We start from the raw sequence: 26,979 nt of genomic DNA on the forward strand, positions 1-26,979 counted from the left end.
TAATGTCTCTGGTTTTGGTACTGTCATACTTCCTCTTTTGAGCTTAACCAAGTCTTACACGTCCCAAAATTGTCATTTAATCTTCTTTCTATTAATCAAATTACAAAATCTTTGAATTGTTCCATGACTTTCTTTCCTACTCATTGTATTTTTCAGGATCTCCAGCTGAATACAATGATTGGACATGGCTCTGAGTTAGGGGGAGTCTACTATCTTACTCATGATTCTTTGTTTGTTGCGGCTGCTGCTGAGAGTGTGTCTCCTTTTTATTGGCATTATCAGTTGGGTCATCCTAACCTTTCTTGGTTAAAAAAAGTTGTCTTTTAGTGAGTCTGTTTTCGAAATAAATTGTGATGCATGTCAATTAGGAAAACATCAGTGTCTTTTCTTTCTAAAGAAAGTCAAAGTTTATATCCTTTTGATTTAGTGCATTCAGATGTGTGGGGTCCTTGTCTTTATTCTAACATGTTAGGTTATAGGGATTTTATTACCTTTGTGGGTGATCATTCTAGAATGACATGGATTTACTTGTTAAAAGATAGATCATCTGTTCTTGATGTATTTCAAACCTTTCATAGTGAAATAAAGACTCAATTTTCTTCTAATATTCATGTGTTAAGATCTGATAATGCTTTAGAATATATGAAATCTGATTTCTCCAATTTTTGTTCTTCTAATGAAATTATTCATCAAACATCCTGTGCTTATACCCCACAGCAGAATGGTGTGACAGAGCATAAAAACAGGCACCTTCTTGAGGTTGCTCGCACCATTATGCTTCAAATGGCTGCGCCCAAATATTTTTGGCATGATGTTGTATTTACGGCAGGATTTCTTATTAATAGGATGTCATCTTCTGCTCTTGGAGGTGACATTCCTTTTAAAGGTCTTTTTCCTGACTCTCCGCTTTTTCCTCTTCCTCCTCGTATTTTTGGGTGTGTGCGCTTTGTTCATCTTTTGAGACCGATATGGATAAGCTTTCTCCTAGAGCTGCTAGTTGTATTTTCTTAGGGTATTCTCGAACTCAAAAAGGGTACAAGTGCTATGATCCAGTGGCTAAAAAAGAGATTTGTTTCTACAGATGTCACCCTCTTCGAGTCTGAATCGTTTTTCAAAGTTTCTACTAACAAACTGTCTGTCCCTCTTCCTACTCCTTTGTATACATCTATTCCACCTTCAAAACCCTTACAGGTTTACACTAGGCGAAAAGCTTTGCAAACCCCTTGTGCTCCAGATCCATCTCCTACTCCAATGTATTCTACTAGTGATTCTACTGATTTTCCAATTGCTCTCTGAAAAGGTAAACGTTTTTGTACTCAACATTCCATTGCTAGTATTGTTTCCTTTGATCGTCTTGGTTCTTCTATTAGTCGTTTTGCTTTGTCTTTTTCATCTGTATCTATTCCTAAGGATTACCAAGAGGCTATTCAAAATCATAATTGGAAAAAGGCTATGGATAAGGAGATGTCGGCTCTTCTTACTAGAGGCACATGGGATTTGGTACCATTACTTGAGGGGGTTCATCCAGCTGCATGTAGATGGATTTTTACTGTAAAGTACAGTCCCAATGGTTTTATTGAGCGGTATAAAGCACGGCTGGTTGCCAAAGGGTACACACAAACACAGGGTATTGACTTTTTTGAAACTTTTCTCTTGTTGCTCAGCTAAGCTCTGTTTGTGTACGTATATCTGTGGCAGTCAATAAAGATTGGTTGATGTGTCAACTAGATATAAAGAACACATTTCTTTATGGAGATATGACTAAGGAGGTTTATATGGAGCAACCGCCTAGATTTGTTGCTTAGGGGGAGACTCATTTGGTGTGTAAAGTAAAGAAGGCTATTTATGGTTTGAAGCAAAGTCCTAGAGCTTGGTTTGACAAATTCAGCCAAGTAGTTTTTGTTGCAAGATTTAGGCGAAGTCAGGCTGATCATTCAGTCTTTGTGCCACATAGTTCATCTAGCATTGTGGTACTTATTGTATATGTTGAAGATATACTCGTCAGGTAGTGATGTGACTAGTATTGAAGAAACCAAGAAATACTTGCAGCAACAATTTGTTACAAAAAACCTTGGTAATTTGATGTATTTTCTTGGTATTGCGGTTGCTTGTGATAAACAAGGTGTTGTGCTATCTTAAAGAAAGTATGCAGCTGATCTTCTACAAGAAACAGGCCTATTAGGGGCAAAACCAGCAGATGTTCCGATGGAACCTAACCTAGACTTGTGGAAGGAGGATGAAGACTTTGAGGACAGTGCATGGTACAGACGGCTTGTTGGGAAGCTTATTTATCTAACAGTGACTAGACCAAATATTGTGCATGTTGTGGGACTAATTAGCCAATTTATGGAAAAACCTAAGAAGTGTCATTGGGAGGCTGCTTGTAATATTTTGAGATATATTAAAAAATATCCAGGAAAAGGGTTGTGGTTCAAAAAGAACAAAAATATGAATTTAGTTGGTTTTTCAGATGTCAATTACGCTGGTAACAAAGGGGATAGAAAATCCACATCAAGTTACTGTACTTTTGTAGGAGGTAATCTAGTAACTTGGAAGAGCAAGAAGCAGATAGTTGTGTCTAGGTCTAGTGTTGAAGCCGAATATTGTGCCATGGCTCATACTACATGTGAACTGATATGGTTGAAGGCACTTCCTGAAGATTTCGGTATCACATTTACAGATCCTATTCCTATGCATTGTGATAATCAAGCAGCAATTCATATTGTGAGTAATCCTGTCTTTCATGAACGGACAAAGCATATTGAAGTTGATTGTCACTTTGTGAGAAATGTTGTCACCAGTAAAAAGATTTGTACTCCGTTTACACCTTCAAAGGACCAGGTTGCTGATATGTTCACCAAGGCCCTTGTTGAAAGAGAGAGAGAGAAAGGAGAAAAACCTTAATTCTCATTCATATATTGTCTACTTACAATTGAGATATATATATATACAAGGCTAGGAGTCCTAACTACCATACATGTGACCTATATTAACAAGGAAAGATAATATACTATAAATACATTATATTCAACACTCCCCCTCAAGCTGGAGCATATACGTCATATGCACCAAGCTTGTTACAAATATATTTAATCCTAGGACCTCTAAGAGATTTAGTGAAGATGTCTGCTAGTTGATCATTTGAATTGACAAAACTTGTAGCAACACATCCTGATGCGATCTTCTCTCTAATGAAATGACAGTCAACTTCAATATGCTTGGTCCTTTCATGAAAGACTGGATTGGATGCAATATGTAATGCGGCCTGGTTATCACAGATAAGTTTCATCTGTTCATCCTTTCCAAATCTCAACTCCTGAAGAAGATGTCTCAACCATATGAGTTCACATGTTGCCAAAGCCATAGCTCGATACTCGGCTTCAGCGCTAGATCTGGCCACTACATCTTGTTTCTTACTCTTCCAAGATATTAGATTACCTCCAATAAAAACACAGTACCCTGAAGTGGAACGTCTATCTGTGGGTGAGCCAGCCCAATCTGCATCTGTGTAACCAACAACTTGAGTATGACCTCTGTTCTCGTACAATACACCTTGGCCTAGTGTACTTTTGATATATCGAAGAATACGGATTACGGCATCCCAATGGCTATCACATGGTGACTGTAGGAATTGACTAACAACACTCACAGGAAAAGAAATGTCTGGACGAGTAATGGTGAGATAGTTCAATTTACCTACGAGCAGTCGATATCTCCCGGGGTCTCCTAAAGGCTCCCCCTGTCCTGGTACAAGTTTGACATTCGGATCCATAGGTGTGTCTACCGGTTTACAGTCTAACATACCGGTTTCTTCCAGGATGTCTAAAGCATACTTCCTTTGGGAAAGGACCACACCAGAACTGGATTGAGCTATCTCAATTCCCAAGAAATACTTGAGTTTCCCCAAGTCTTTGGTCTGAAAGTGGGTAAAAAGATGTTGCTTTAGTTTCTGAATACCATCCTGATCACTGCCTGTAATGACGATGTCGTCCCCATAAACAACCAGATAAATACACTGCCCCAAGGAGTTATGATGATAAAAAACTGAATGGTCTGCTGTACTGCGAAGCATACCAAACTCTTGAACAACAGAACTAAAACGGCTAAACCATGCTCGAGGAGATTGTTTCAAGCCATATAGAGAACGGCGTAACCTGCACACTAAACCAGACTCCCCCTGAGCAACAAAACCAGGAGGTTGCTCCATATAAACTTCCTCGGCAAGATCACCATGAAGGAAGGCATTTTTAATATCCAACTGATAAAGAGGCCAAGAACACATAGCAGCCATGGAGAGAAGCAAGCGGACAGAAGCAATCTTGGCAACAGGTGAGAATGTGTCACCATAATCAGAACCATAAACTTGAGTATAGCCTTTAGCAACTAAGCGGGCCTTAAGGCGATCAACCTGACCATCAGGACCAACCTTAACTGCATAGACCCAACGACAACCAACTGTAGATTTACCAGAGGGTAAAACAACAAGATCCCAAGTGCCATTAGAGTGCAGAGCAGCCATTTCATCCACCATTGCCTGTCACCAGCCTGGATGGGAAAGAGCTTCATGGGTGCTCTTTGGAAGAGAAACAGAGGATATAGCAGAAACAAAAGCAGAATAGGGTGAAGATAATCGATGATAACTCAAAAAATTGTAAATAGGATGAGGATTACGAGTAGAGCGAGTACCTTTCCGAACAGCAATGGGTAAGTCATTAGGAGAAGGCAGAGCCGGGGCAGGTGAAGCCGAAGGGATAGGAAGTGAGTCAGCAGGTGCCTCAGGAAAAGGGAGAGGAGCAACGACACGAGGGCGACGATGATAAACCTGAAGTGGTCGAGGGGGCATAGCATCAGGTGGGGAGACAATGGGAATGGGCAAGACTTCAGAAACAGGAAAAGACTCAGAAGTGGTGGAAAAGAATGGTGAGTCCTCAAAGAAGGTGACATCAGCGGAGATAAAGTATCGATGAGTCTCAAGGGAATAACAACGATAACCCTTCTGAAGTCTGGAATATCCCAAGAAGAGGCACTTCATGGCTTTGGCGGAAAGCTTGTCCTGTCCAGGAGTGAGAATATGAACAAAGCAAGTACAACCAAAGACACGAGGAGGAAGGAAATAAAGTGGTTGGTCAGGGAAAAGAAGGGAGTGAGGAATCTGATCGTGTAAGACAGAGGAGGGCATACGATTAATCAAATAACAAGCGGTAAGAACAGCGTCCCCCCAAAAACGAAAAGGAACGTGACTATGGAGGAGGAGAGTACGAGCTGTCTCAACAAGATGTCGATTCTTGCGTTCAGCTACCCCATTTTGTTGAGGAGTATGAGCACAAAAAGACTGATGAAGAATCCCATGATGAGACATAAACGAAGTAAATTGGGCTGAAAAATATTCTCTGGCATTGTCACTGCGTAACACACGAATAGAAATATTGAACTGGGTTTGGATTTCAGTATAAAATTTCTGGAAAATAGAAAATAACTCAGCTCGATTTTTCATTAAAAATAACCAAGTACATCGAGAATAGTCATCAATGAAAGTGACAAAATACTGAAATCCTAAAGTAGACGCAGTCCGACAAGGACCCCAAACATCAGTGTGGACAAGCTCAAAAGGAGACTTTGCCCGATTATTCAAACGCTTTGGGAACGAGACACGAGTATGTTTCCCAAGCTGACATGACTCACACGGAAGCGACGACAAAGTGGAAAAACGAGGAACCATCTTCTGGAATTTGGAGAGACTAGGGTGGCCCAGACGATTGTGAATGAGGAGAGGAGCATCAGTGGAAATGCAAACTGCAGGAGATTAATCTGAGGTGAGGTGATAGAGGCCTTGAGACTCACGTCCTATGCCAATCGTCTTCCCCGTACTCCGGTCCTGCAAGGTCACAAATTTATCAAAAAAGATAATAGAACAATTAAGAGTACGAGTGATTTTGCTGATGGAAATAAGATTAAAAGGACATTCAGGAGTATAAAGGACAAAAGTGAGAGGTAGAGAAGGCAGAGGAAGGGTCAAACCAATACCTTTAGCCACAGTTTGAGAACCATTAGCTAAGGTAACAGTAGGTAAATCAGAGGTAGTAGTAATAGAGGAGAAAAGATCCTTATTACCAGATAGGTGATCAGATGCTCCAGAATCTAGAATCCAGGGTCCAAGAGAAGATGTGTGGGTAAGGCAGGCAGAGGCATTACCAGGCTGGGCAACAGAGGCAATAGAAGCCTGAGATGTCTGAGATGCGGAGGAGCTCGGAGGCTGAGGCAGCGGAGAATCAGAGGACTGGGCCATATGGGCAGTGCGAGGAGGTCTTCCATGTAACTGATAGCAACGATCGCGAGTGTGGCCAAGTTTATTGCAATAGGTGCAATGAGGACGTTGGCCTCTACCTCGGGTACCACTGCGTCCTCCTCGAGAGGTAGTTTGAGAAACTAACACAGAAGAATCTGAAGCGTTATCAGATGGCAAAGTCTAAGTGGACGAGATACGGAGGAGGCGAGCAAACACATCATCCAAGGACGGAACTGATGAACTACCAAAAATCTGATCACGAATAGGCTCAAGATCCGGACGGAGGCCAATAAGAGTAAGGACCATGAAGAACTTGTCAAGCTGTGTTTGTTGAGCCCCAACATCAGGAGTAAGAGGCATCACAGTCAAGAACTGATCCTTAAGAGAGGCAATCTGACCAATATAAGTAGATAGATCCAAGTCCTATTGGCTGAGATGGACAATAGCAGAAGCCACCTTATAAAGACGCTGGATATCATTCGTGTATAATCCTTTGGCCTGAGTCCAAAATTTAAAACAAGTTTTATAGGCCTGAAGATGAAGAAGAATCCGGGGATCAACCGATTGCCATAATACACTACATAACTGTGCATCTATCTTCCTCCACTGTACGCGGTCAACCTCAGGGATATCTGCCTCCTGGGAAACCAAGTGATCCTCATATCCTTGACCCATAAACCAAAGTTCAACAGAGGCAGACCAGGAAAGATAATTTTCACTGCCAACCAATTTCTCTGAGGTAATCATAGGAGATCCAGAGATAACAGAGGTAAAGATCTGATTTTTGGTGGTCATATTCACGTATTTGGATCGAAGAGAGCCCTAATACGGCTTCAGATTGCGGCGTGGCACCACCGAAAAAGGGAGACAGCCTCAGATCACGACGTGGTACCACCAGAAAGGTAGATGAACACTTCCCAAGGCACGTGCAGGGATTGGGGTGGAGAGAAAGTAGCCGGAACTTCGCCGGAAAGGCTGTTTGGAGGGCTGACAGAGACAAAAATCCCCAAAAGAGGTACGTGCAGGGCTCGGATGGGAGAACCAGGTAGGTAGGGATGCTGGTCGGCGGCAGGCGAGGCTGGAGGAGGAGGCGCATCGCCGGAAAATGCCTCACGCGCCCTCACGCGCCGGCGCGTGAGATGCAGTCGCCGGACGGAAAATGGAGCGTGGCCGGCGCGTGGATCCTCTTTTGATGCTAGTGCCTTCACAAAAGTTGGAGATCTCCTCCAGGCGCTCCTTCTGGTATGGTCAGTGTCGGAAAAATAGGTCGCCGGAAAGTTCGCCGGAAAATTTGCCGGAAAATTTTGCCGGCGGTGAGTGGTTTCTAACGATGATCCGACTGACCGGAAAGTGTTGGGAGATGGGGAGGGTGACCGGAAAGAAACACAGTCACCGGAAGGTTTCCCGGAGTTGATGACACGGGAAACAGGAAAGAATTAGGTTTTCTTCCTTGGCTCTGATACCATGTTGAAAGAGAGAGAGAGAAAGGAGAAAAACCTTAATTCTCATTCATATATTGTCTACTTACAATTGAGATATATATATATACAAGGCTAGGAGTCCTAACTACCATACATGTGACCTATATTAACAAGGAAAGATAATATACTATAAATACATTATATTCAACAGCCCTTAAGAAGGATGACCTCAATAGATTGAGTGACAAGCTTCACATGATGGACATTTATGCTCCAGCTTGAGGGGGAAGTGTTAGAATGTATTTTAGAGCTTAACTAATTCATATCAGGATAAATTAGGATTGCAGTATTAGTGCCTACTTTATAGGCTGATTTATAGTAATTATCTTTGTATAGTTAACTTCCTAATATAGGACCCTTGTACATATATATATATATATCAGCTAGGATGTAACCTAAAAAAATAACCTACAAAATATACGAGTCAATTTTCTGTCCTGTTTCACTATTCTGAACACAGGTGATTATGAACTTCATGATCATAATTTACAAACACTTAAGAACCAAATACTAGGAGAATGGAACAATATGAACAATAAATGTTTTTGAAAAAAATAAAAGCAATACAATAGTTAATAAAGAGAAGAAATCTTACCATAAGCTGGAGGATTCGCAATAATAGCATCTGCTTTAAAAGGAATACCAGAATCCATGTCTGGGTCTTTGCATGCTGGAAGCAAAGAGTAGACAATTTCTTTCATTTGATTTCGTTGAATAGGTATTTCTGAAGGTCCAGATGGCAGGAAGCCTTTGTTTTTAACCATATCTGAGCAAAAAAAAAAAATAGCGAAAGAGAAAGAAAAGATATTGATTGGAAGTTTAAAATGAAAATTCATGCGTCAAAATTAATGACGAATGCAAAACCCATATAAGATCTTCCATTGGGTTAGAGAACAGATGGTGTGTTTAGATACATACAACCAGCAAGAATTTTTGGATCGCCGCCTAAAGGAAAAAACTCCAATCCAGAAGTTAAGACAAACTCCTTAAAATTTGCATGAGTTGCTAGTCTAACACGATGTCCATAGTCCTGCATACAAATATTCTTTTAAAATGAACTCAAAATGGCCTAAGGCTAATGACTTAAGTGATAATAAAATAATAATTGATATCTTATATATTCTCATCCAAGGTTAAACAACTAAACACAACTCGCTATCAACTAGAAGGAAACATAAGACAGTCATGACCACGATAAATAGATCAATATCACATTGATACAGAAAAGGCCTCTTCAGAAGCAAATAGCATTTTAAGGTATCCCATGCAAATGCACAATTAAACAATGACAGAAACAGCAACACCTGATATCCTGGAAAGCTTAGCAATGAATTAAAATACCACAAGCTACCACGCATGAACCTGCAATAAGCCCAGGGCAGCTAAGCATTCTAGACTTGGGGATGAACATTGCCAGGATAACTTGACAAAATAACCATTATATTGATTCTTAGGATCTACAGGCCCTGCTTTACACAGATTGATTTAGTGATCCCCGGGGAAATCATCAACAGCTTCCAGTTTTTTTTGGAATTAAGAGCTAATGAAGAGATCAAGTGTTACATTTCTATAGCATGAGTTATCCAGTTAAACTGAGATTTGAAGGACAACTACTTCAAAGCCTGATGAGAATATCACTCTTTCATTGTACATCAAAATAAGCACAAATAAGTCATTCTTTCTATCTTCTTATATCTTTTATCCACAAAACCCCCATGCCAACCAAGCAAAACACTCCTTACCAACAGCAGGACCATCTAAGAAGGACCAAATAATGAAAACAAAATAAACCACAAAATTCAAGCCTGTCCACAATAGATAAGAATATGATTGGTCGACTCCTCCCCACAACCAAAACGGATCAACCACCTGCTAACCCTCATAAGTTGTTCAGTTGGAGACCTCCACCCCAACACCAACTTGATAGGAAACGAGCCTCAGGTGCCCAACAATGAGGACTCATAAAAGGATTTAACAAGAATTATAGCACGAGACATCCAAGGATGAGGATTTAATCAAAACTATATATTCTTAAAGATACCTCCATATGCAAATAATTCAAAACCCATTATGTTAAGAAAGAGAATAACATAGCAGATTATTAAGCCAAGTTTTGCATCATCAAGCTAATAGTTGTAAAGTCAAACTTATCAATTGGCAAATCTTGGATGGTTTAATGGTACCTTCTTTAGCCAGAAAGGAAGATACAATTCTCAAGCCCAAAGATCTGTAAAAAAATTTCTTAGAGAAACATAGATTTTTGGACAAGCCCCATGGCTAATTTGCCATCCTCCCCTTCATAAATTGCCAAAAAATAATTAGTTTCAAAAACAACTCCACCAACTCCAATTCCCAACCATGGAAACCCTTCAAGGATCTTTAGGTTCTAGAAAGCTCACCACCCCCACTACCCAAAAGAACCTCCTCTCTTGAATAAGCTGCCCATCATTCTTGTTTGCAATGATGGGAAATAAATTCTAGAAGCCATCTTCAAAGTGATAAGCTCACATCAACATCCAACCAAAACTAGTTCTCAAATCAATGCCCACTTAAATACAAGATATATCTTGGAATACTTCCCAGCCTCTTCTGATATATTTCCAAAGCCCCATCTCAGAAGGCTCCCTCCCACAACAGAACATCAAAACCCATCCTCCTTCCCAAAGTTACCGATAATAAATCTCCTTTACAAACTCTCCCATTCCACAGCAGAGCTCCATAATCACTTCCCTAATAAAGCCTTGTACAGGATAGAGAATATCCAACAAGTCCTCGAGGCACTCAAGTGGCAAAGGGTTAGGGTGAAGAAATGGGAGGCTCCCAGTTCAGTTTCCAACAGGGAAGAAAACAAGCGGTACCAATGAAAGAACTAATAAGGCTAAATCTTTTCAAGTCTCGTACAATTTGTAGGAACCACCCAAGCAATCACATATAACAACTTAATGATGAGCAGTAAGCTAAAAAAGGTACTTTCAATGCGCTTTAGTCTACAAGGCATTACCCTTGCCGAGAGGCCAATATCCTATCAAGCCACTCCTACACAGTATCCCAAACACACTAGCCTTAACAGAGGATCCCCAAAAGGAAATCCAAATGGGTAGTTGGTAGGTCCCCCCCCCCCCCCCCCCCCCCCCCCCCCCCCCACTACACCTCAACGCTAATGCCAACAAGTCCAAATCACACATCAGGATGAGCTTGCTCCTAAAGCTTGACCTTAAGACCAAACACTGCCTCAAAATAAACATAGAGGATAAAGAATACAAACAATTCCATCTCAGACATAGAAACTGATCACAATTCACTTCACAAAAAAGGCAAACTATCATTGCAAAAGGAAAGTAGGAAATCTCAATCCCCTCCCTTCCTCAGACCTCCACTATGAGGCCACTGATAAACCCCTCCTCCACCGCCCTAGAAACAAAGCAGCTCAGTTTCTCCTTCACTAGGATGAAAAGACAAGGAAAGAGGGGGACCACCTGCATCAAATCCCTCAAGCTCTTACAAGGTCTAGTCTGAGATCCATTAACCAATGAGAATCTAACATGGGGATGCAAAATCTAAACTTCCAAATCCATTTCTAATTGAACCTCAGCTATAACCAATCACAAGAAGTCCCAATTCACATGATCATAAGCATTTCTTTATTTCCACCTTGCACCCTACTCCCCTACTCAAACTCTTCGATCTATGGGCTTAAGCATAAGTTCCCCATGGTCCAAAGTACTCGATTTTACAAGGTAAAAGACAGAACAAATTCATTATTTCAACTTTAGTAATATAAGAATAATAATAATTTTATTTTAGCTTTAGTAATATAAAAATAATAATAAATAATAAATAAGTAATATCCCCAGCTCTGAAGTTTGTCTTGTATTCACCAAGTAGATTGTGTCATAAATAATTCTCTTTGTGCTGATTCTTTAGCCCTGTTATATGAGAAATTCTTGGGGATTGATTCTATTAACATGGAACTTGCAGAACCTTATCTTTGGTTGAACTAAAGCTAATAAACAAATTTTAAGTTTCAGTATGAAAAAATGTGTCTTACACAACAAACAGGTTGTATTACTAGTGGATAATATCAAGCATGTCTTCTACTTTTCTCCTAATGCTCATATATGTAGGATGGCAGCTTTCACATTGTGAAAACAAATTTTAGTTTCTCCCAAAAATAAAATAAAATAAAATAAACTCTATGCAATACATGTATACATAACAAATTTGTCATACAACAAGTGGGTATGACATTAATTGTACCTTCTACTTTTCATCTGAAGCTTATATTGTGTTGAACCTCTGAATCTACCATGTAATAAAAATGTCCAAATGGAAAATCGCAACCAAGGTCAACAGTTTAATCAATCATCCACATAGAAAAACAAATAATAGAAAAAATCAATTATTGACAAGCTTTGTAAAAAGAGGAAAGTCTCCAAACCTGCAATCTCTTGCCAATTGCAATAAATGGCTGCACATCACCTCGTGTTCCAACAATAAGCACTACTATTTGCAGGGGTGGAATGCATTGAAGGTCTGTTGAATCAAGATTTTCATCATCAACAGCTCCTTTATAAACATCTTCAGATCTAATATTAAGAGCTTGGGGTTCAATATCACCCAGAACTTCAAATTCTACAGATCCATCATCTTTCACAGTAGCAATTCTGTTCAACAATTTGAGCTGCATATTTTTAAAAAGCTCAATAAAAATCATCGGCACACAAGAATAAAAAGATTATATCATATTATTTAAAATATTGCGTGTCACAACTAGCCCTGTAGTCTGTGTTTACCACTTGCTTCCCCATCAGGATAGGTCAAGAGTTCAAGAAAAACAAAATATGTGGCTGTACAGTGTTAGTGATGATGATACCCTATAGGTGATATACAGTGTAAAACCTTTAAACTATGTTCTTCATGTACCTAAGATTGCTGGCTATTTATTGTCCATTAGCAAAGTGACCAAGTCCCATGTAACTTTCTATCCCACTCATTTCAATTCTAAGGACCTAGCTGCAGGGAAGAAAATTAGCAATGCTAAAGAGGGAGAGAAAAGGAATCAGCTTGAAATGGAGGTCTTGGATGAGGGGGTGCTTGTCTTCGGCAAGTTTTGCAGTGTTAGTGAATGGTACAGCCAAAGGTTGGATTAAGGCTTATAGAGGATTAAGGCAAGCAGATCCTCTTTCCCCTTTTCTTTTTACCATTGTTGTTGATGTTTTAAGTAGGATGTTGTTTAGAGTGGAGGAAAGGGGCTTATTTGAGGGTTTCTAGTGGGCAGAAATAGGATTAGAGTGTCTCATTTATGGTTTGTTGATGACACTATTTTCTTCTTTAGGGCTTCTGTGGATGATTTTCAAAATTTGAAGCTCATTTTATTGATTTTTGGGATTCTATCAAGGCTAAAGATTAATATAAACAAAAGCACTCTTTGTGGCATCAACACAAGTCATGATCAAATATCCAAGTTGGCTTTGATGCTTGGATGTACAGTCTCTAATTGGCCTTTAATGTACCTAGGTCTTCCTTTAGGGGGGAATCCAAAATCAATATCATTTTGGGATCCAGTGATTGATAGAGTCTCTAGGAGATTGGATGGTTGGAAAAAAGGCTTTTTTATCACTAGGGGAGGGGGAACTCTAATTCTTTCTTGTTTGTCTCACATTCCGAGTTATTTTTTATCCCTTTTCAAGATTCCTGCATCTATAGCTTCAAGAATTGAAAAAATGCAAAGAGATTTTCTATGGTCAAGGTACAAGGAGGGAAAAAAGGACCATCTAATCAATTGGGGTCAAGTGTGTGGGCTTAAGGAGTTTGGTGGTTCAGGTTTTGGAAAGATTTCTCTATGGAATCATGCTTTATTAGGGAAGTGGCTATGGAGGTTTCCTAAGGAAAGGTACGCCCTTTGGGATCAGGTTATTTTAAGTATCACTGGGACACATCCTAATGGGTGGGACGCTAATATTTTAGTTAGATGGTCACATCGGCACCCTTGGAAGGTCATTACACATACATTCCAACTTTTTTCTATACATACTCGCTTTATGGTGGGAGATGGGACCAGAATTCGCTTCTAGAAAGACTTGTGGTGGGGGATCAATCATTGTGTTCACAATTTCCAAGACTTTATAGAGTCATCACAGTTAGAAACCTCTCCATTTTGGATATTTGTGGCAATGCCTCCTCTCTCTTGGAATCTAATTTTTCGCCGCAACCTAATTGATTTGGAGATCAAGGATCTCGAAGGATTAATAACTTCTCTTACTCGTGTACACTTATCCACATCTATCCCAAATGCGCAAGCTTGGGCATTGACTTCTTTGGGCTCATTCTCAGTAAAATCTTTCTTCCTTAATTCGTCTAAATTATCATATTCAGTTCCTTTCCATCCTACCAATTTTATTTGGAAATCAAAAGTCTCATCTAAGGTCAAGGTTTTTGCTTGGTTGGCAGCACACAAGAAGGTGAATACTAATGACTTGCTTCAATTAGGAAGAAAACCTTCCAAAGCCCTTAGTCCGGAGTTGTGTATACTATGTAGGGAGAGTGGAGAGACAAGTGACCACCTATTTCTACATTGTCCATTCACTTTGGGGTTGTGACACAAGTTTTTCTTACAACCAGGGATGATGTGGGTTCAGCCTAGGAGTTTTCAGTGATATGATGTCTATTTCTTATATAGGTTTTGGGAACTCCACCAGAGGCAAGACACTTTGGAAGATAGCTTGCCTCACTTTGATCTAGATGGTGTGGCGAGAGAGACATGATAGGATCTTTGTAGACAAATGGACTGTATGGGATTTATGTCATTTCTTTACTTCTTAGTGGGCCTTTTATATTGATGAATCTAAAGGTTGTCCTTTAAACGTCATTTAGCTTAGTTGGTTTGCAGTATGTACACCATTAGGGTTATGCTACCATTGAGAGAAGCCTAGCTGTTTTTTCAAGAGAGGTTTCTTTGGTAAATTCTTTTGTGATATATCTTTTTTGTACAAATCTCCTTATATAGCGGAGGTTTTTAGTGGTTTAGATCAGGTTTGTACATTTGTGGGAAGGATTCCCCATCCCTCTCATGAAATCTTTATACAATATTAATACAATTCTTGTTTTTAATCAAAAAAAAAAAAAAGGAGAGTGTCTTGTGTTACCTGACTCCCAAATCCAAGAAAACTAAATAGGCTTCATCTTTCAAAGACTGTTGATAATAAAGAAACAGAGACTCGGTTGCTGCACTGTATAATTGATCATCCAAAATTTGTCTCTTAAATTACTATTTCCTCAATTATTTTCTCTAAGATATTTTCAGGTCACTTCTTATTCAAGCTATAAATGTTTCATTAGTTTTATTAATGACTGCACAACAACAACATGAATCTATACTCTAAAGGAAAATTCCAAAGCTGCTCCTTTCTTCAAAGCATTTCATAAGAGTGGGAAGGATTCCCCATCCCTCTCATGAAATCTTTATACGATATTAATACAATTCTTGTTTCTAATCAAAAAAAAGAAAAGAAAAGAAAAGAAAAAAAAGGAGAGTGTCTTGTATTACCAGACTCCCAAATCCAAGAAAACTAAATAGGCTCATCTTTCAAAGATTGTTGATAATAAAGAAATGGAGATTTAGTTGCTGTACTGTAGAATTGATCATCCAAAATTTGTCTCTTAAATTACCATTTTCTATAAGATATTTTCGGGTCACTTCTTATTCAAGCTATAAATGGTTCATTAGTTTTATTGATGATTGCACAACAACAACATGAATTTATATTCTAAAGGAAAATTCCAAAGCTGCTCCTTTCTTCAAAGCATTTCATAAGATGATCCAAACTCAATTCCATACCAAAAGTCAAGTTTTAAGGATTGATAATGGGAAGAGTATTTCAATACAAGTCTAGGTTCTTATCTTCTTCAAAACGGGATCATACATGACTCTTCTTCCAATGACAAGCCACAGAAAAATTAAGTGACTAAGAGGAAAAATAAGCATTTACTTAAGGGAGCTAGAGCTTTGATGTTTACAAAAAATGTCCCCAATATCTACTTCATTGATGTTGTGTTATCTACCACCTATCTTATTAATCATATGTCATCCAAAGCCATTGACATGAAAATTCCAATTCATGTTCTTAAGTGTCATTTTCCTAGTGATAATGGAAAGGTATTGCACATCCCTTGCCTAGTTCAAGTTCTTTATTTAAATCTAACTTAGATATTCCAATTGCAATTAGGAAAGGGGTTAGACCTTGTACCGAGTAACCTTTATTTGATTTTGTGTCTTGTCATTGTCTTAGTCCTAGCCACAAAGCCTTCACCACTAAATTTGGTTTCAGAATCTATTACCAGCAATATACAAGAAGCTCTAAAAGACCCTGAATGGAGAGAAGTTATACTTGAGGATATGAGATCCTTACATAAGAATGAGACTTGAGAAGTGGTATAGTTACTGTGTGGGAAAAAACGGTTAGCTGCAAATGGCTGTTTACCATTAAATACAAGGAAAATGGATCAATAGAGAAAAATGTAGTCTTATGTAGCCTTACTCTTTAGCTATCAATAGAGAGAAACTGTTGGCTGCATATATTCTTTAGCTATCAATGTAGCCTTATGTCTATCTATTGACCCATTTTCCTTGTATTTAATGGTAAACACCCTCTTGAAATTGATTATCAAGAAACATTTGCTCCTATGGCAAAAATGAATTCGATCAAAATCCTTTTATCTCTAGTTGTTAATCTAGACTGGTCTCTTCACCAATTTGATGTGTGTTAAAGAACATGATATACATTCTGAACTCAAATCCTACAAGTTTAAACTTTTTTAAGAAAATTGATTATTCAATATGGTATCAAAGCCTTTTTTAGCAGGACATTTTTTAAAGCATCATCGCATAATATTTATTTCCCCCATTTATTGATCCCACATGCAAGCCCAAAAAGGAGGTTGATTGTGGTTATATGCCTACAAACCTATGTGTCTCTCCACATGCAAGTAAGGCCAACCATGAGGGAGGGTCCACATGCAGCTTTTATGAAAATTGGTTGTTCAACAATGTGAAAAAAAAATGCCTTTATAGAAGGGAATTTGGAGGAAGAAGTATACATGGACCTTCCACTAGGCTTTGAGGATTTATCCAACAATGAGGTGTGTAGATTAAAAAAACCATTGTTTGGTCTCAAGCAATCACTTAAAGCATGGTTTAAGAGATTCAGAAAGTTGCTGAAAAAATATAGTTTTATTCAAAGCCAAGGGGATCATACTCTATTTATTAATCACTCATCACTCGAAAAAATCACTATTCTTATTGTTTATGAATATGATATCATTGATACAGGTGATGATATAGAAAAAATTAAAAGTGTGAAACATCTTCTAGCAAAAGAGTTTGAGATAAAGGACTTGGGAAATTTAAGATATTTTCTTGGTATGGAGGTACTCATATCAAAGCAAGGTATAGCCATCTCTCAAAGGAAATATGCCCTAGATCTACTTAAAGAGATCGAGAGGACAAGTTGTAAATCTACAAATACACCTATCCATAAATGCAATGGAAGCCCTATGACCCTCATCCACACTTCCTTTGCATGGTCCCCACTTCGAAAGCACCCAATTTCTAAGGCCCATCTATCCAACAACAATGGCTTATTCTCAAACCTTGTCAAGCCTCTTACAAGCACCAATTTCACATCAAAGGAGTCTTCAAACTTCAACAAGATGAGATGGCCCCTAACAAGGATAACCTCACCCCTCCTTTCAATTGCCAGTTAAGAAAAGCCCACCTCCTCAAAGCCTTCAAGTCAAGAGAAAAACCAGAGAACTCTCCCCCATCTACCCCCAAACATTGTTGCAGCTTCTCTTCCCTCCTATGAGCCTTCTCAACCCCTACTGGACCTAATTTGGATCCCCTAAAAACAAATTGCTTCGCCTCGACAGAACCAACCAAACCTTGAATGAATCTACCAACTCCACTACTGTGTCATACCAATTTGAATCTCCTCCCTCATTCCTCCTAATCTGCCTTACACATAAATCCTTCTTCCTCCAGACAACAAAGCTCTGCACTTTCCAACAAACACATCAAACTCAAATCACCAAACCTGATCCAACTGGAAAAACCTCTGCCTCACTCCAATATTTTCCCAGCAAATGATCATTGACCTCCTCAATGGAGATTTAAGAAGACTCTGAATCTATGCCAAACCAGCTCTTACCTCCCTTCATACCTTGTTTACATCCATCTTGGTGAGAACCAGATTTTAAGAGACTACCACATTAAAGTTGGTTGAATAAATTACTGAAAACATAATTACTTCATACACCTGTTGATCAAACCCAAGGTATTGGTTTTAAGCAAAAATTTGCCTTGGTGAAAGAAATCAAATAGATTTGCAACAAATCTGAATTGATCTTGTTATTAGTTTTCAGTTTAGAATTGAGCTCATATCCTAACAGGTTAAACTTCTAGGAAAGTTAATATTATTGGTAGTTTAACAATGTCCATAACATTGAAAAGGGGAAAGAAACTTTTAAAAAAGTTGAACTTAATAGTATAATCCAACAAAAAGCAAAGTGAAATAAACAGGTTACACATGCTTGTGACAAAGGATATCAGCCTAGTTTACACAATGGGCCCATATCCAAACAACTCAAGCTTTTCAAAAAGTTGGTAGCTTAACAAGGTTCAGAACAATGAAAAGAGAAAGAAATTTTGAAAAAAAGTTGGAAAAAAATGGTAAAATCGAACAAAGAAAAGACACATTAGCAGGTTGCATATATTTTTAATGAAATACATGAGTAGGCTCTAACTCTCGAGAAAAATGACACCAATTATGAGTTGTCCACACAAAACCTAATTTATAAATATGAAGTAGTTTTTAAAAAATGGGTTAAGAATTTGGGGGGCACATCCTAGACTTGTTTAACCTAAACCTTGTTATAGAGATTGGCATTTGATCTCTTCTGGAAGAGAATGAGAGCAGGAACTTTGCTATTAGCCATGCATGACCAAATCTGGTTCCTTGCTGATCAGTCATAGCAAGGTCCTCTAACAATGAGAACCTCCAAGTTGGAAGACCAGTGAAGCTCTATGCCAGAGTATCAAAGCCTTTTTTTTTCAAGCAAAATGTTCCTTTTCTTAGTTGCTAGAGAATATTCTCATATGCAAGCATATATCTTGGGTAGTCACAGAAGAAACCCCTACAATGTTGGAGATTAACTAGGATCTTTCCAAGGACAAATAGGGGCAAAGTATCGTGGTTGAATGCCACTCTAGCAACATCATAGGCTATTTGGGAAAAAAGGAATTGCAGTCATGGACTGGCACCAGCAGGCAAATATCAAGAAACAAGTTGCAGAAATGCATAGACAGACTATGGTTTTGGGTGCTTAGCTGGTGATCTAAATGCTAAATGCAGAAATAGGTTTAGGTCTACCCAGGAAAAAAATTGCAGAAAATAAATAGAGAGAAGAATCTAGGTGATCATGCCTTCAATGCTTGCAGCCAAGTAAAGCTCTCTGCCTATCAACAAGTAAAACTCTCACATTTTCATTAACCAAACTTCCGTTTCTTGAATTCCAACTTGTTAGTCCACATTGTGATTGTTAACAACATTAAGCAAGTCTTGAAAGGCAAAATAAAAACATTATTAACAGCACCTAACAAAAAGTGGACTGCTGCAGTAAGTCTTATACCAAAGGATTGTGTGGGACTACGAACTTAGAGGCCAAATTGAAGCAAAATCAGAAGATCCTAGCTCTTCACTCAAAACTGTTCCCACAGGAGTAACTTAATTTTTTATGAGGCATCAGAATAAGATGAGAGCACTACATTTGACAAAATAACCAAAATCCCTTAAATGGATAAAAAAATTCCAATAAATATACCTTGACAAGATGTGTTATATTGTAATTTTCTTTTCTTGTTCACTTACTCTGCATCATCTCTCTTTGATTAAAGACTTTTATGGGTTTCCCTTATTGTTCATATTTTCAATCGGGAACTAGTTCCTTTTGAAGTAGGAAAACCATTATGGAACCCAGGACACTCCTTGCAATGATTTTCTCAAGTTAAACCTTGATAGTTGTCCTTTGGCTGATCTGGACCAGACGGGCATAGGAGGTATTATCAGGTATAATCATTTTAATAGATTGTTCTTACTTAAATGATAAGCAAAAAAAAAAAATGCAGAAGTAACTAGAGGGTGCACTAGCATTCTTGGAAAAGGTCAAGGTGGATTATGTAATTCAAACAGAAGTTTTGGCTCTCATCAAAGTTTTAAGAGAACCTTCAGCAGCTATTGGGGTTAAACAATCTGACAAAAGAGGGAGGTTTGATGGTGGTGGGAAGGGTGAGAGCAAAAAGGTAGAACTAAGAAAATGCCAAATTTTTGTACCATATAGCACAGTAAGTCAAGGGACCTATAAGAGCATTGTGCCAGGAAGCTTAGTTCTTGGCTAAAGATATATTTAGGAGTAATAAATTTAGTTAGTCATGATTCCACTCCTGATTATTTACATATATATTGTCCTTACTTCTTACTTGTATTTTTAGTTAGTAAATTACTTAAAAATAAAAATCAAACCTCATGAAATAGAGGCACTCTATTTGGTTAATCATGATTCCTCCCCTGGTTGTTTAGCTATACCTCATTCTTACTTGATGGTGGAAGCTAAAGTCTTGTACATAAGGTAAAAGGAAGATCAAGAATGGTATAAATGATGATATACCTTCTGCTGGACAGGAATTCTATCATCAAGAATTTGTGCTGCGTCTTCAGCACATAGATTACCATGTCTGTTGTGCCTCTCAGTTTTTGATCTCTCCAACTTAAGCTGACCCCAAGTTGGCTCTAATTTGTCATCTTTTGACATCTCTGATGGCAAAGTGTTGACTCTAGGAAAATTTTGTCCACCAATTCCTGGATCAAAAAAAAAAAGGAAAACAGGAATAATCATAAATGTAAGTCCATCAAAACAGAACTGAGGTAAATAGGGTAACATACCCAAAAGCCAATTCCAGTTGGGGGTCATGACAACCAGATTAGAAAAGATACTAATGCTATAACAATGGAATTGGTAAGTAGAAAGAAGGTAATGAATCTTGTAAATCAAAAACAGGGAAAAAAAAAATAATTCCAAAACTTACGTCACAAAATTGACAGTGAAATTACAATTTTTTCATTATCAACGAAGTATAAGTAATATTCCAATCATCAGAAAACAATCTTTTTTTTTTTTTTTTGATAGATAAAAAAGATGTATATAAAGAAAAGAGGAGTCATCAGAAAATGATCTAGATAACTGTTAAATAATTTAGAAGCAAAAACAATTCTTTCCTGCAGTAGCTTATGTCTGCATAACAATCAAGTTAACCACTTTGGCTGCCTCTTCTTGAATCTTGAACCAATATGATGCTTGTTTTCAACAAGGATCCATCATGCTTCTATTATTCTAAATGAAGTTAAAAAGGTATTTATAAGCCTATAACAGTAAAATAAAAGGAAATAAATAAAAAATATTCCCACAATTTCTCCTACATTCCTTCCCACAATCTCTTCAACAATATTTCCTATAATCTAGACATAATTAAGGAATTAATGCCTTATTTAATATCCTTATATTGGGAAGCAACAATTAAGAGAAAGATTTTGATTTAAAGAGAGTCTTTTAGATGAAATTAAGGTTTTGAGATTTCAGAGCTCTAGGATAGTAATCTCCTTACATGATGACAAAAGTTTTTCATCAACTTTGCTAATGAACATAGGCTCTAGGCTGAACTAGGAATGTCAAAAGGGCAAGTTCCATACAAGTCACCCTATCCTAACCTTGTCCTGATATAAAATATATATCATCCCCAAACCAAACCTGTAGGGGGCAGGCCAAGCAGAGACACCTAATTTTATTAGCATCCCCATCCCACCTTTGATTTTATTTTATTCATGCAGAATCACCTCCATATACACATTTTTCACCAAACCAAAGCTAAAGAATAAAGGACAAGATATTTGCAACTACATTCCCAATCCAAGACACCTTGATGCTTTAGGTTTAGCCTTTACCACCATTGCAATGATGTCCTAGTCTAGCATGCTTTACCCCTAAATTACCAAAGATTTCATCCATAGAATTGATGCTGCCAACACAATTGAAGTTTTGGTAGATGTACGTTCTCAATGTAAAGGAGTACCATACAGACATGGGACCATAAAAAACCACATCTTGGCCAAGCATACCATGCCGCAAAGTTGCATAAGACCTCCATTAGATATGCTAATCCTGGTTTATCCCATGATTAAGATGTCCAAGAATACCGTCAAATATGAGGCAAAGAAAACATCAAAGAAGATGGCAAAGAAGACACCAAAAAAATGAAATAATGCAGGGTTAAGGTTCTCCTGTTGCTGGTAAGAGGTGGAAAGTGGAATGGTGAGATTTGGTGAAAAAATATGCATATACAAGACATTTTTAAGGGAATTTACAAAATTCTTAAAGCTAAATATGTCACTGGGATATAAACGGGGCAGGGCAAGCAGGTGTAAAAAATCCCATTCCACCCGAAATCTGGCCTGAACATTTAAATACCTTTCCAAGATTACCATAACCCAAAATTGGTTTTTCCATACCCATCCAAATAGGGGCAGATCACATCAGGTTACCTTACAAACCTGACCCACTACCATCCTTGAGATGAATCACCTCACTCATTGTCTGTTTTGTGTGATGTCTAGTTTTGTTTTCTTACTTTCTTCTCCTTAGTCTTTGTTCCTTACACAATAAACTAGTAAAAAATAGAAGTTAAGAGTTTGCAGAAGTTCTAAGTTCAGAATTTTGATAGAAAAAAGAATATATATATCTCAGTTTGTGGCATGCAAAAATGTGTCCATTATTGAATTAACAGAACTTGTCTAAAGCGCTTAAAAGAGAGAGAGAGAGAGTCTCAACTAGCATAGATGACTAATGAAGAGAGGAATGCACTTATGGGAAAGCACACAAAGCAATTTTATTGTGCTTAGGTGAGGAGGTATTTTGTTAGGTTGCAGAGGATATAACAGTCAAGTTATGATTGAAGTTAGAAAATTTGTACATTGTAAAGTATCTTACAGATCACTTGTATTTAAAGAAGCAATTGTTAACTCTCCATGTATGAAGGGATGAATCATAATTTGATGGGTTCCCTATCTAAATCTTGCAAAAACTTTCTAGATACCATGATGTATGATCAAAAGAAATTAATATATATATATATATATAGAGAGAGAGAGAGAGAGAGAGAGAGAGAGAGAGAGAGATGGATAGGGAGAAAGTTTAGTTGCTAAAGGGAGAATAGGAAAGAAAGACCATGATTGAAGAGGTCAATCTAGATCTAAGTTGTCATGCTTAGGTAATGAGAAAATTCAAATGGTCGAAAGTAAGATACACCGGCCATATGATTGAGGCTAGAAAGTTTATGCATACAGTAGTATTTGAAGGAGTCATTATTTTCCAAATGCAGGAATGTGCATCCATGAACAAAGTTTTCATAGGCGTTTTTCAAGCACGCCTTGAAGCACCAAAAAAAAAAATGAGAGTCCAAAAAGGCATATACACCTTTCACAGTGAGGTGTGGCAGAGGTGTGCTTTGGCTACACCTTTTACTCATCGAGGAATGAGGCATACGCTTTGTGGGTCTTTGTAGATGAAGTGGCCACATATTTATAAAAATAAAAAAATTAAAAATAAAATAAAATAAAATAAATTGAAGAACATTTTAACCCAAAAATCCCATGGAAAGAGAAAAATAAGAATAGAGAAAAAAACTTGAAGAAAAATCCTAACCCTTACTTTAGCTCTGTGAACCCATACCTCACAAGATTTCATAAGAGAGGATGGTTGCTAGCAAATAGATGTTTTCTTTATAAAGACACAAAGGAGTCACTTTACTTAGTGTAGCTTAGTTGTCCCCTTCCAGATGAGAAAGACTCTTTTAAGTTGGCATGGATCTTTTGTAAGAAGAAATCATAAAAAGTTATGAAGAGTCACTCCTTCATACCTTTTATGGACAACTTGGAGGGAAGAAATCGAAGACCAATCGGAAAATAAGGAGCAGCCTATTTAAAAGTTGAAATATTCATTCCTAAGTAATCTTTTTTTATAGGTTAGGTTGTACACAAAAGACAGCTCAATGCCTTTTTCATTTTGTAGATTCATTGGGATATGAGGGAAGGATTAGTTTTTTGTGTCCTTTTTTTGGCATTGTCGTTTGGTGCTCGTTGTATGTCTTATGTACTTTAATGTATTGCCTTTTTGTTGTTTCTATGATTTATTATTGCTTATGATGGAAAAAAATCTTTTAAAAATTTTGTTTGACAATTTTTCATACTACATTTTTAAATTACTGAAGTTATTAATAAATTATTGAAACATATATTTATAATTGTTTATCTAATTAACTTTCTTATGAGAATATTTTTTCATAAAATGTAACAACTTATTTTTACTAAAACTTCAAATATTTTGGTTGATTGCTATTTTCATTAAATCATGTATCTAATTTGACAACTTTACGATTTTTGCAATTTCTTTTAAAATAAGAATAGAGAAAAAAACTTGAAGAAAAATCCTAACCCTTACTTTAGCTCTGTGAACCCATACCTCACAAGATTTCATAAGAGAGGATGGTTGCTAGCAAATAGATGTTTTCTTTATAAAGACACAAAGGAGTCACTTTACTTAGTGTAGCTTAGTTGTCCCCTTCCAGATGAGAAAGACTCTTTTAAGTTGGCATGGATCTTTTGTAAGAAGAAATCATAAAAAGTTATGAAGAGTCACTCCTTCATACCTTTTATGGACAACTTGGAGGGAAGAAATCGAAGACCAATCGGAAAATAAGGAGCAGCCTATTTAAAAGTTGAAATATTCATTCCTAAGTAATCTTTTTTTATAGGTTAGGTTGTACACAAAAGACAGCTCAATGCCTTTTTCATTTTGTAGATTCATTGGGATATGAGGGAAGGATTAGTTTTTTGTGTCCTTTTTTTGGCATTGTCGTTTGGTGCTCGTTGTATGTCTTATGTACTTTAATGTATTGCCTTTTTGTTGTTTCTATGATTTATTATTGCTTATGATGGAAAAAAATCTTTTAAAAATTTTGTTTGACAATTTTTCATACTACATTTTTAAATTACTGAAGTTATTAATAAATTATTGAAACATATATTTATAATTGTTTATCTAATTAACTTTCTTATGAGAATATTTTTTCATAAAATGTAACAACTTATTTTTACTAAAACTTCAAATATTTTGGTTGATTGCTATTTTCATTAAATCATGTATCTAATTTGACAACTTTACGATTTTTGCAATTTCTTTTAAGACTACAGATAATATTGTTAAGGATTAAGTTTGTTATGTTTTAATTTTATTAATATTATATTTTTTAAATTCAAAATAATAAATGATTAGGAAGTTTTTTCTCTTTGAATTTTTTGTTCCTATTTTATAGGGATTTAGTTTAACCTAGATTCTATTTGATTTTAGGTTTCTCTCTATAAATGTACTGGTTGCTCATTCCAATAAATCAAAGAGAGACCTATTCCATTTATTTTCTAGCCTTTGTTTACCTGGTATAAGAGCAGTACCTCTAGTCCTCAGGTTTAATGACTAAAATGGCCATGGGAGGGACAAGCATATTGCATGGGATGAGAGAATGGTTCTCTCCAAATTACAGCCCACAAGTTGAACAGAACAAACTATCGGCAATAGTCTCAATCGATCATATTAGTTGTGGAGAGGAAGACTTGGAGACTTGATTGGAGCCACTAAACCACTGAAGGAGGATGATCTTGCTTTTCAAGAATGGGATGCAGAAAATTTAATAGTAATTGCATGGTTGATTAATTCTATGGAGATTGAAATTAACCAAACATACTTTTTTTACCAACTGCAAAGGATGTTTGGGATGCTATAAAAATGACCTACTCAAATTGGGCAAATTCCACACAAGTATTTGAGATCATATCAAAGCCATGAGATACAAAACAAGGTAGCCAATCCCCGACTCAATACCATAATGCATTGAAGAACTTATGGCAAAAGCTTGATTTATTTTATGAGGCCGATTAGAGGTGTGTCGAGTGTAGCGTGAAGCAAAAAAAAATTATTGAAAAGGAAAGAGTGTTTGAGTTTCTCACTAGTTTCAATAACAACCTAGATGAATTAAGAGGGAGAATTCTTGGGAAGGAACCATTACCTGTAACTCAAGAAATATTTGCAAACTCTAGACGAGAAGAAAGTAGAAGAAAAGCGATGATGAGAAGGCAGAGACTCAACCACAACATTCTTGAACACCAGAGATTCAGTTTTGGCATCAAGGGGCTATGAGAACTCAGGTCATGGAAGTGGAGATCAAAAAACAACCAGAAAAGGAGAAAGAATCTGGTGTGACCATTGTCATAAGCCTCACTAGACCAAGGAGACCTATTGGAAGCTACATGGTAAGCCACCAAACTGGAAACCAAGTAGACCAACTGTTGCAAGAGGTTTCCAAGCAACAGTAGATGATCATGTTGCCACCAAATCCGATAGTATTGTAAGGAGAATTCACTCAACAAGGAACAAATTAAAGAGCAGCTAGATAACCTGTATAAGCTCCTAAATCAGTCCCAACCTCAAGTCACAACCAATGGACATTCTTCCTCATGCACTCCAGCACAAACAAGTACATTTGTTACTATTCATGCTGGCAAAAATAAATGTGAGCCGTAGATCATTGATTCAGGCTCTTCGGATCATGACCTATAGTCCACATTCCTTTATTTCTTATCCTCCATGTCCCGATAACTACAAGGTAAAGATAATCAAAGGATCATTTTCCATTATTGCTAGAAAAGTTTCAATAAAAATTCTCAAGAAACTTGACTCTTCCTTCAATTCTCCATGTTTCGAATTCGTCTTGTAACCTTCTGTTAATTAGCGAACTAACAAAAGATCAAAAATGTGTTGCTAAATTCTCTCCATCTTGCTGTGAGTTTTAGGAACCACTTTCAAGGAGGACGATTCGCAATGCTGGAGAACATGAGGGGTGGGTTATACAAAGAACCCAAGTATAACCAAGGTCTAGTTTCTAGTTGTAAATCTACTTTTGTCTCTAGTGATCAAGAAATAATGTTATGGCATCATAGGTTAGGCCATCCTAGTTTTCCTTATTTGAAAAACTTTTTTCCATTGTTATTCATAAAT

General features: G+C 37.4%; 1 protein-coding gene across 3 annotated transcripts in view; it reads right to left on the reverse strand.

Moving 5' to 3' along the window:
- Positions 1–26,979, reverse strand: part of LOC100240956 (sterol 3-beta-glucosyltransferase UGT80A2) — a 57,069-nt gene that overhangs the window by 24,763 nt on the left and 5,327 nt on the right. For 2 of the 3 annotated variants that reach the window (XM_010654166.3, XM_010654170.3), the window contains exons 2-5: positions 20,488–20,678; positions 12,206–12,448; positions 8,686–8,797; positions 8,363–8,533 (exon numbers count right to left, since the gene is read on the reverse strand). In XM_010654166.3, the coding sequence (XP_010652468.1) occupies positions 8,363–8,533; positions 8,686–8,797; positions 12,206–12,448; positions 20,488–20,678 (717 nt within the window). Of the gene's footprint in view, positions 1–8,362; positions 8,534–8,685; positions 8,798–12,205; positions 12,449–20,487; positions 20,679–26,979 lie in introns of those variants that run through there. The other variant, XM_019221120.2, reaches the window with a different exon arrangement.

Source organism: Vitis vinifera, chromosome 7 (assembly GCF_030704535.1).
Source record: "Vitis vinifera cultivar Pinot Noir 40024 chromosome 7, ASM3070453v1".
Taxonomy (NCBI): Eukaryota; Viridiplantae; Streptophyta; class Magnoliopsida; order Vitales; family Vitaceae; genus Vitis; species Vitis vinifera.